Source organism: Stegostoma tigrinum, chromosome 15 (assembly GCF_030684315.1).
Source record: "Stegostoma tigrinum isolate sSteTig4 chromosome 15, sSteTig4.hap1, whole genome shotgun sequence".
Classification (NCBI taxonomy): domain Eukaryota; kingdom Metazoa; phylum Chordata; class Chondrichthyes; order Orectolobiformes; family Stegostomatidae; genus Stegostoma; species Stegostoma tigrinum.
This window is the reverse complement of record NC_081368.1, coordinates 23,395,192-23,407,212: the sequence shown is the minus strand read 5'-3', so window position 1 is coordinate 23,407,212 and position 12,021 is coordinate 23,395,192. Positions and strand designations below refer to the sequence as shown.

The 12,021-nt window shown below is 40.8% G+C and overlaps 1 protein-coding gene across 6 annotated transcripts in view; it reads left to right on the top strand.

Moving 5' to 3' along the window:
* LOC125459034 (retinal guanylyl cyclase 2-like) overlaps positions 1-12,021 on the top strand; it is a 50,888-nt gene that overhangs the window by 12,063 nt on the left and 26,804 nt on the right. For all 6 annotated transcript variants that reach the window (XM_048544927.2, XM_048544926.2, XM_048544924.2 and 3 more), the window contains 5 exons: positions 1,718-1,814; positions 1,985-2,128; positions 6,139-6,219; positions 8,467-8,643; positions 10,412-10,568. In XM_048544927.2, coding sequence (XP_048400884.1) covers positions 1,718-1,814; positions 1,985-2,128; positions 6,139-6,219; positions 8,467-8,643; positions 10,412-10,568 — 656 coding nt within the window. The remainder of the gene's footprint in view (positions 1-1,717; positions 1,815-1,984; positions 2,129-6,138; positions 6,220-8,466; positions 8,644-10,411; positions 10,569-12,021) is intronic.

Here is a 12,021-nt window from a genome sequence, read left to right as displayed (position 1 = left end):
CTTTAAAGCATAGCATTACTAATACAACAAAGAGCTAATAGAGCAACAAAGTTCCAAAAAGCCATGAGCAGATGAATTGGGAGTATATGTTGGCCACTTGTTCCGTCATGTCTGCTTTGCCATTCGATAAGATCATTCTTGATTTGACAATTACACATTCTCTCCTATCTTCAATAACCTTCTGACCCTTACTTATCAAGCATTTGCCCACATATGGCTGAAAATACTCGAAGACTCTACTCCCACTGTGTGATGAGGAACACAGCTCCAAGACTCCTGACTTTTTGCAAGAAAGAAATTCTGCTTATCTCTTTTAAATGGGTGGCACCTTATGTTGGGAACAATGTCCCCTAATTCTAGACACTGCTACAAGAGGACCCTGTGCACCCTGTCAAGACTCCTCAGAATCTTATATGCTTTAATCAATCCACCTCTTACTTTTCTAAACTCTAACAGATACAAGCACACCCTGTCCAACCTTTCCGTATAAGTCAATCCACCCATTCCAGGTATCGTTCTCAAAAACCTTCTCTAAACAGCTTCTGCAATATTTACACATTTACATAAAAAGATAATACTGAGCACAGTTCTCCAAATATGGCCTCATCCTTATGTTGCACTCAAAACAAACAATACTAGTCGATTATCTTTCCTAATTGCTTCCTGTTTAGGCATTTCGTGGTTCATGCATAAAGACATCTAGATCCCTCTATCTCAGAGCTCTGCAATCTCTCACCATTTAGACACTCGGTGCTAGGGTAGTCGAGTGGTCTAAGGCGGCGGACTCAAGGAGTAAAGCCCTTCCACAGAAAGCTGGGTGTTCTGGTCTCCAGCTGGAGGTGTGGGTTCGAATCTCACTTCTGACACACTTTGGGGTGGCACAGTGGCTCAGTGGTTAGCACTGCTGCCTCACAGTGCCAGGGACCCAGGTTCAATTCTACCCCTGGGTGACTGTCTGTGTGGAGTTTGCATGTTCTCCTTGTGTCTGCATGAATTTCCTCCGGGTGCTCTGGCTTCCTCCCACAGTCCAAAGATGTGCAGGCTAGGTGGATTGGTTGTGCTAAATTGCCTGCAGTGTTCAGGGATGTGTAGATTAGATGGGTTACAGGGGGAATGTTCTGGAGGGGGTGGTGTGGACTTGTTGGGCCGAAGGGCCCGTTTCCACACTGTAGGGATATTATGATGATAATTTAACAAAACTGTTGCATTAAAATACCATCTTTCATAACCTTCCCAAAATGTTTTTACTTGAAATAATTAAATACTTGTGAAATCTTCTCTGTTGTGATATAGACTAATGCAATTATATACAGTATGGTCCCACATAGAGCAATGATAAATGAACAGATAATCTGTTTTACTGATAATGGCTGAGGGGTAAATATTGGCCAGGACGAACATCCCAAACCATTTTTTGAAAAGTACCATGGGATTTCTTACATGGTAAGAGAGAGCCATGGTTTATCCTGTCTTCCAGAAGACAGCTCCTTTGACCATACAGCAATTTCTTAGTAATGTATGGAAATGAGAGCCTGGATTGGGTGCTCCATTCTGAATGCTTGGCTTGCTGACTTAAAAAGTGTAAGTTTTACCACTGTAAAGAGGCTGACACCGTAAGGATGGTGAACAGGCAAAAGGGAGCCACTACCATTTGCTGCTAATGTTTTTCTTTTATTTACAGTTTTCCTATGGGCTAATTTCAGATTTTAATTTCCAGACGCAGAATAATTCAAATAAAATTACTGAAGGGTCCTGATAAGATATTGCTGACACTCAATGATGTAACATTTATAAACCCACAGCTCAGTAAGAAGGTTGGTAATTTTGCTCAATATTAATTATATTGTCACTTATGTATACGTGAAAATATATGAAATATCAATCTGAATGTTAAAAAATAGTGAGTTAAATCAGTAGGTCTTCATAACCATATGTGTGTGCTATCGTTTCCAATTGGCTTTAACTTTCTCCTGTTGATTTTAAGAAAATCAGTTGTGAAGATAGTCAACTGAGTGAAGGGGGACAAAGCCTATCTGAGACCAGAAGTAAAAAATCTCCCATGTGGTCACACTCAATGAGAAGTCTTACTCCTGCCACTCATGAAAACTCAAACGTAGCAGTTTATGAGGTAATTACTGTGTTTTATATATGTGTGTATGTGTGTGAATATTTGCATACAATCTTTTAGGTGCAGCATTCACAATTGTAATGCGTAATAATAAAGAAATTGGCATCAATCTGGTTGCTATTAAATCTTCCATGATGGCTTAAAAAGGGGTCAAGGATGCCTGGTTAAAAGTAAAAAAAGTCACATTTGGGGCTGGTTCTAATGTTATAGTGGCGTTGGGACAGGGGTGTGGAGTACATGCCCAGTGTGCCTGTGTCCCTTTCAGGAAAAGTGGTAAAAGTAACTAAACAGGGCTTTCATGGTGCAAATAGGGGTACAATTTAAAGGCTGGTGCAACCTGACTGCTCATTGGAGATGGGAGTTGCTGGCTTCACAAGGTAAATATATTTGAAAACTCTCCTTGTGGGCCAAGAGAAGCCACACCCATCCCTGAGCTTGAACCAAACCCTGGCTAAACACAGCCATTCCTCTTCTTCACCTTCATCACCCTCCTCCCATTCCCACTATGCGCATTCCCTATGATCTTTCCCACTCTCAATTTCTTGGCTCCAACATGCTCACCACCATCCTTCTACGGTTAGAGAGTCATGGTGTGGAGGTGCGGGTGTTGGACTGGTGTGGACAAGGTCAGAAACCACACAACACCAGGTTATTGTCCAACAGGTTTATTTGAAAACACAAGCTTTCGGAGCCGCACTTCTTCCTCTGGTGTTAGTGAGAGAGATAGCATCAGGCACAGAATTTATAAGTAAAAGACCAAACGTTCACACCATTGATCAGGATGTATTAAGCAAACCTGAGGTGCAGATCAAATCTTCAGTCAGTTTGAAGGTTTTAATTGATTAATATGCACCTTTAAATCCCAGAATACCTCACAAGTCACTGTCATGAGAGAACCAAAGGTTTTATCAGTGTAAAGAAGAGGTGACATTTTAGGTTAGACAATACATGTTAGGTGGGAAATCTTGTTTAGAATCTGTTTGTGTTTTGATTTGGAGTCAGACTAGTTTTATTTCTAAAAATTTATAAAACACCACATTGACAGACTGTCTACAAATTGTGTGCATTTTGAACAAAACAGAATGGATACATTAAAACGTTTCACTGATTGAAGATTTAACAGCATCTCAGGTTTGTTTAATACATCCTGAACAGTGGTTTGATGCTTTGATATTTTACTTTCAAGTTCTCTGCCTGATACTGCCTCCCTTACTATCATCTGAAGAAGAGATGAGACTCAGAAAGCTTGTGTTTTCAAATACGCCTGGTGGCCTATACCCTTATCCTGTGTGATTCTGACATTATAGAGTCATAAAGTCATAGAGTCGTACAGCATAGAAACATACGCTTCAGTCCAACCAGACCGTGCTGGCCATAATTCCAAATTAAACTAGTTCCACCTGCCTGCACTTGGCCCACATCCCTCCAAACATTTCTTATTCATGTACTTATCAAAATGTCTTTTAAATGTTGTAACCATATCTACATCCACCACTTTTTCTGCAAGTTCACTCCACACATGAACCGCTATGTAAAAAAATGCCCATTTTTAAAAAATGTTTTTCTCCTCACACGTTAAAAATATGCCTTTAGTGTTGAAATTTCCCACCCTAGGAAAATGCACGTGCCATTCACCTTATTGATACTTCTCATGATTTCATAAACTTCTTTAAGGTCACTCCTCAGCCAATGTTCTACTGAAAAAAGTCCCAGCTATCCAGCCTCTCTTTATAACTCTCCATACCCAGTAAACTCCTGGTAAACCTCTTCTGAACCCTCTTCAGATTAATAATATCCTTACTATGACAGGGCAACTAGAACTGCACACAATACTCCACATGAGGCTTCACCAGCGTCTAGTACATCCTCAACATAATATTCCAAACCCTACACTCAAAGGTCTGAGTAATGAATGCAAGCCTGCTAAACACTTTCTTACTCACCCTTTCGTTATGTCATGCAAACTTCAAAGAATCAGATACCAGAACCCCTTGGTCTCTCTGTTCTTCTAATTCTTCTTTTAATTGTATAAGCCCTGCCCCTGTTTGTTGCTGCTATCATGCAATATCTCCTGTTTTCTGCTAGTTGCCTGAATGTAGCAGGGCCACCTGCTTTGGGTCAATTTAGTAAGCTCACCTGTAAAGAATGAATAAGGACAGCAGGTGCTTTTCTGAAGAAAATCTGTTTCAGTAGATTAAATGTCAGATAAATGAATGAAAAGATAAGCGGATTTAAAAATCCCAGAGAAGGAGCTGGCAGGAATTCACAGATGACAAAGCAGAGACGTTTCAAATGCATATTGTCTCATTAATGTCATATTACTGCCAGCAATAGTCTGCTTGCTGGAAAACAGTTTTAATTCCTCCTGTCTACTTAGCTCCTGACGTCATTACAATGTTGGTCCAAACATGGATGGAAGCACTGAATTTCAGAAGTGAGGAGTGAGTGGCAGCACTTGATATCAAGTTTGCATTCAACCAAGTATGGCATCAAGGAATCTAAACAAAACTGAAGTCAGTGAGAATCAGTGGAGAAAAATAAGTCATACCTAGCAGAAAGTTGGTTGGAGGTCAATCATTTCAATCTCAGGATATTGCTGCAGGAATTTCTCAAGGTAGTGTCCTGGACATAAACATCTTCGCAAACATTAATGACTTTCCTTTCACCATAAGGACAGAAGTGAGAATGTTCACCCATAATTACACAATGTTCAATATCTTTCACTATTCCTCTGATTTAAAGCAGTCTGTGTCCAAATGCAGTATGATTTAGACAACATTCAGATTTGGGCTGATAAGTAACAAGTAATATTTGTGTCAGACAGGTTCTCAGCAATAGCCATCTCCAACAAAGGGGAATCTAACCATTTTCCCTTGACATTCGATGGCTTTGGCATTGTCTGCAAATTCTGTGTTATGTAACTCACTCCCTGACTCCCAAAAGCCCATCCACAATCTACAAGGCATAAGTCACAGAATTATTGAATCCCTCCAGTGTGGAAGCAGACTGTTTGGCCCATCGAGTCCACACTGACCCTCCAAACAGCATCCGACCCAGACCCACCCCTTACCCTATCACTGTAATTCTTCATTCCCGATTGCCAATCCACTTAACCTATACATCCCATTGTGGGCAATTTAACAGGGCCAGTCCACGTAACCTGCACATCTTTGGACTCTGGGAGGAAACCAGAGCACTTGGAGGAAACCCATGCAAACTCAACATAGATAGTTGCCCAAGGGTGGAATGGAACTCAGGTCCCTGGTGCCGTGAGGCACAGCAGCGCTAAGCACTGAGCCACCATACTGTCCCTTAGTCACGAGTGTGATGGAATACTCCCTACTTGCCTGCAGCTCTAACAACACTCAAGAAGCTCGACACCATCCAGGACAAAGCAGCCCGCTTAGTTGGCACCACATCCATGACCTTCAACATTCACTGCCCTAGCTCTGACACACAGATGCAGCATGTGTACAACCTACAAGATGCATTGCAGTAACTCACCAAGGCTACTTTGACAGAAGCCTCCACCCAGAAGGACAAGGAGTGCAGATACATAGGAACATCACCTCCTACAAGTTCCTGCCTAAGCTGTTCATCATCTTAACTCGTGACTGTATCATCTTTCCATTGATGTTGTGCATCAGAATACTGGAATTCCTTACCTAACAGAACATAAGAGAGCACCATCCCTATATGTGCTGCACTAGCTCATGATGGAAGTTCATCCCACTTTCTCAAGAGAAATTTAAGATGGGCATTAAATGCTTGCCCAGCCAGCAAATACCTGCACCAAATGAGAAAATGTGAGAAAAGAAAAAAAAATTTTTGACTTTTATACCATTACAATTATTTCACAGACAAGCATTTGCCAATATTTTTAATAACAGTATCCCTTTAACATGTTTCTGATTGTCTTTCTTTCTTCTGCTATCGGTAAATGTGACTAGAGCTGTGATAGTTCATCACTAGGATATCACAACTTGAAATAAAGGAATTTCTTTTTGCAGGGTGATTGGGTTTGGTTGAAGAAGTTTCCTTACAAAGAATATGGAAATATTACGCCAGGCGCAAGTGCCGTGTTTGAAATGGTATGTTTAAGAGGGAACAAAAAAAAACCCATCTTTTTGTGTTCATCACATTGTAGATTTGTGATTAGTGAGTTCAGTTTCTGCAAATAGCACTTTTTGAAGATCTGACAGGGGAATACCAAATGAATATGGGAACAGGAATAGGCCATTCAGCTTCTCAAGCAAGTGCCAAAAACCTAAGCCAAGGATTCCTTTTGGTTTGCCTTTAATCAATGGAGACAAAGCCTGTATAGTATAGCCAGCCAAGACAATAATTCAAGTCACAGGGGTGGGTTTACTGTTGGAGATGTTATATGAATGCTTAACATACTTGCACCAATTTCTTTCTCCACCACTTTAACAAAGGGCTTTAAATCCTTATATGATAAACACTGCTTACAGTTATTTCTACCTTATTATTTCATGGTCCAAACATTCTCTTTTTACTTCTGAGACACTCCCTCCTTTTTTACAAAACATTCTGAGAACTCTTGTAACATGATTTGTTTCTTTTAATAGAAATTAGTTGCACAATTAAAATGAAGAGCCTGCACAGGAACAGTGGGCTGATTGGTCTCCTTCTGTTCTCTATAGAAGTATTTAAGATAATCCATCACATTTGTAAAGTCTGAGTCCAAGTCGTGCCATCCTCCAAATAGCTCACCTGGAAGAAAGACTTCCTCACAGCTACATTTAACAATATCTTAAATCCATTTGTAAAGACCAGGTACAGAGGTACCAGGTACAATTTGGCTTATAGTTGCACAAGAACTTGAAATAACTCTATGGAGAACAATATACCATCACCAAGTCACCTTTTACATAAGCATGCATAGTAGATTCATTCTGACCAGCTAGCTCAGAGTCAGTCCCTAGAGTGAGAAGGATCCCTGAATCTCCTGTTTATATCTGTCAGCCAGGACTTCCTGATAGGCCCATGTTAACAGCCCCAATCAGGGAACTCATACTCAACAAGATCCACCTGGCCAATCACTACAGAACCCTACTCCAGACCATCAGATATCTCAATTAAATAGAAAAGTGTGACTCAAGAAATCCACTAATATATTTGTACTACTTAATATGACATGCGCCAAATTCTGACTGTATTTGTGGATAGAATTTATTTCTAAATAATATAGCATTTTATGCAAAGATTTTACAAATTCAAGCATATTAAACTCAGAATATACTCAGAATCAGGAAGTTAAAGCATTCAGCCATTTAGCTATATTTATCATCACTGTGGTTACAAATTCTTTAAAAAATTCACAGGTTTTACTTCTAAATCTGTCAGAAACAAGAGGCTGAATCATGTGCTTCTGGCTAAGTGCAAGTTGTGCCCAGTTTTTGTAGGATTTTCACTGCTAAACCTAGTGAGTTTTCTAATTGTGTCATACCGAACTCACCTTCATTAACTACCAATCCTCATAACAACTCTTAAGTCCAATTCCAGCGCTATCTTACCAGGTGCCATTCCTGGAGAAATTTTCCATTACTGGAATATTCTGGAATTCACCAGCAGCTCTTGTGCCTGCGCCAACTTTACTAGCTCATTGTGCACCTCGTGAAGCCCTGTCAGTTTGGAGCTGACTTGCACAGTTCCTGATATTTGCCTTGGACATTGCAGACAGGGGATACTATCATACCTGCTTGTGCACATGGACCTGGTGGTACTGCTGGATAGGATTGTGTGGAGTCACGAATTCCTCTTAGACCCATAGATTCACATAGTAATACAGCACAGAAACAGGTCCTTCCACCCAACGTGTCCATGCCAACCAGGTATCCTAAACTGAGCTAGTCCCATTTTCCTGTGTTTGGCCATGTACCTGTCCAAATGTTTTTTAAATGTTGCCATTGCACCTGCCTCTACTACTTTCTCTGAGAGCTCATACCATGTAGCGCAAGTGGAAGCTGCGACACCAGACCATGCAAACCTGGTCTGAGATTTCTACCCAGGTTACAGCAGCCACAGCCATCTGGAGGCATGCCCAGAGCATCAGAAGAAGGTCAATAACCTTTTCAAGTTCATCAGCTAAGTTTTTCATTTCTGGGGCCATTCTCATGAACCTCCTCTGAACCTGCTATAGGGCCAATACATCCTTTCTGAAGTAAGGGGCCCAAAATGGCAAACAATACTCCAAATGTCTGGTTTTCTCATTCAGCAAAGTGATAATTGTAAACACGTACATTATTTCAAATCACTTTTTATCTATCTAAATCTATCTTTCCTATGGACACACCGATTGATTATCATTGACTTAGATGAAAGATTTTCGACATGAAAACATAAACATTTTCCTTGGATTCTTCTTTGACTATGGGATGCTTGCTATTGTGACTGAGTTCTGTACCCGTGGAAGCCTGTTGGATCTGCTGAGAAATGAGGATGTGAAATTGGACTGGATGTTCAAATCATCACTCCTGCTGGATCTGATCAAGGTTGGTTCTATATCTGGTTTCTTTGGCACTTCCATTCCTTTCAACATTGCTGAGATTTTTATCGGTAAATGTTTGCAGCATTGTCTTACAGTAGAGGAAAGGTCAATTTCACATTGCAATAAAGACATGTGCTATTCTTTCTTCCTAATTAATCATTTGCCAAGAGAGTAACGGAGGGAATGTCTATCAACGCAACTAACAAAGGCTGTCAGGCACATAGCTGCATTTTGGTGGAACTTGCTTAACGATGCCTGAGTATTTTAGCAAATAGATACATAAGGTTCAGATAAAGAAAGGCTTGCGTTTCTATTTATGACTCTTGTCAAGAACAAAAGATTTCATGCAATAACAAGGTGTAGAGCTGGATGAACACAGCAGGCCAAGCAACATCAGAGGAGCAGAAAACTGACATTTCGGGTCTGGACCCTTCTTCAGAAAAAGGGTCCAGACCCGAAACGTCAGCTTTCCTGCTCCTCTGTTGCTGCTTGACCTGCCGTGTTCATCCAGCTCTACACCTTGTTATCTCATACTCCAGCATTGGCAGCCCCTTCTATCTCGAAAAGATTTCATGCATTTTTTTTACAGCCAATGAAGTACTTTTTGAAAAGTAGCTTCTTTCAAATTCATTCATTGGATGTGGGTGATGCTGGCAGGGGCAGAATGTATTGCCCGGCCCTGTCACTGTTGTAAGAACTAAAGAGGAAAAGAAGACAGAGTTCTTATTCCTGATTCTGTCGAGTGATGCCTGGTGGAAATACGTATGGCTGTGACCACTTCACAAAGAAAGAATCAAGTTTGGCTGCAGGGCCTGAGTGCAGTATTTGACTTATTTTTAAAAAATATTGATAGTGTGATGGCCCGACAAAGTCCTCTCAAAATATTTATAAGATAGTCTAGGCCCTAACATTTCTTATTTTAAAGGTAAACATAAGGTGTTGCATTCCAGATGCAAATTGATTGGTCAAACTACCAGATTTAAAGCAAAACATACTTGAGATTCACTATGGTTAAAATAGAATAAAAAAGAAGGAATTGGAGGAACTTAACAACTGTACAACTTAATAGAATAATAGATACCGTAACAATTACTAATTAACTGTTCCAATCTAGTAATGTCCCACAAACATACCCTTGGCAAAAGGCAAATTCAGAAAACAGATTATCTCACATGCAACACCTGCAGCAGGAAGAGAATCCCCAGCTTTTGGCTGCAACCAAGAGAAGAAAAAAATAGCTTCCACTTCTTTAAGACACCAACAGCAATTGCTGAAAGCTAAAACTAAAATCCCTGGTCCTGTGAAAGTTAAAACACACCCATTCAGGCTGCTTTTATTATTACAACTTTGAAAAACAAAACCAAGGTCTCACAAGCTGGTTACTTTAGTGGCTCTCATTGATGACTAGTCTGTTCTGCCTAAAAACCTTTCTTCAAAAAAGATAGGATAAAATACACTTCTTAAAGCCACAGTATCGTCACATTTGTTTTGCTCTTCTGTAAAACATAACCTAGATGGAAGAAACCTGATACTACATGTTACCTTAGAAGTATTTTATTATTTAGTTGGACATGCACGGTGATGCATCCTCAACAAAGTGCATCCAATTTCAACCCAAGCATTATAAAGTACCCTGATCTCCAGTAAGTGTGACATTATATAAAATATATAACCATTTGTGGATTGTTTGTTAGGATTAGTAAGAATGCTTTAAGTGTTATTTAGTCTGGAAATGGATAATTGGATAATTTTCTAACAATTTACTATTGCAGGGCATGAGGTATCTACATCACCGAGAATATGTGCATGGAAACCTCAAGTCAAGGAACTGTGTTGTAGATGGACGCTTTGTTCTAAAGGTGACGGACTATGGATATATTGATATGGCCAAAGCCCAGAACATTCCATTGATGGAACCTCCGGCAGAAGGTAAAGAAAAAGCACTGGCAGTTAATGTAGAGCTTCTCAACCTAATCCATACTGGACTTATATATACAAGCCATGTCAACTTTTCCCATTGAGCAGGGTCAATCTGCCATTTTTTTGGTGTAGTGTAATCACTATCATGTAATCAAATATTTTCTTTATAGAATCCCACAGTGAGGAAATAGGCCATTCAGCCCAACAACCATACCAAAACTCCAAAGATCATCCACCCAGACACATCCCCCACCCTCTCCCTGTAACCCTCCATTTCCGATGAAAAATGCAGTTAACCTATACATCCCTGAACACTATGGGTAATTTAGCATGGCCAATCCACCCTGAGCACTATAGGTAATTTAGCATGTCCAATCCACCCTGAGCACTATGGGTAATTTAGCATGGCCAATCCACCAAATTTGCACATTTTTGGACTTGCACAATTTCAGGCTTGAAATTACACCCTATGAAGATTACTTAATGTATTGTTCCTTCTTTCATTTTTTCAGTAGAAGCATCAGATTGCCATTCAATTGATTTAAAATAAATGGATTTGTGCATATCTTAAATGACATTGCACAAAAACATACAGTATCCATACGTTAATCCTCATAGAATACCATTTAAAACCTTATGTCTAACAGATCTTTGGATCGCAGAAATTTCAAAATAATTGCTTCTACAATTTTATTTCAGAAATTACAATGCTGAGCTTTTATTATGATTAGAGACAGTAAATTAAAATGAAGTAAGGCTGTGTGGATCCTTGTATCAATCTGCTGGCTCAGTCAAATAGCTACTCATTGTAAAGCCGAACTCGTCCTCACCCTCAACAACATCTCTTTCGATTCCTCCCACTTCCTACAGACAAAGGGGGTGGCCGTAGGCACCCGCATGGGCCCCAGCTATGCCTGCCTCTTTGTAGGTTACGTGGAACAGTCCCTCTTCCGCACCTACACAGGCCCCAAACCCCACCTCTTCCTCCATTACATTGATGACTGTATCGGCGCCGCCTCTTGCTCCCCAGAGGAGCTCAAACAGTTCATCCACTTCACCAACACCTTCCACCCCAACCTTCAGTTCACCTGGGCCATCTCCAGCACATCCCTCACCTTCCTGGACCTCTCAGTCTCCATCTCAGGCAACCAACTTGTAACTGATGTCCATTTCAAGCCCACCGACTCACACAGCTACCTAGAATACATCTCCTCCCAAGCACCTTCCTGCAAAAGTTCCATCCCCTATTCCCAATTCCTCCGCCTCCACTGCATCTGCTCCCAAGATGAGGCATTCCACTCCCGCACATCCCAGATGTCCAAGGACCACAACTTTCCCCCCACAGTGGTCGAGAACGCCCTTGACCGCATCTCCCGCATTTCCCGCAACACATCCCTCACACCACGCCCCCGCCACAACCGCCCAAAGAGGATCCCCCTCGTTCTCACACACCACCTCACCA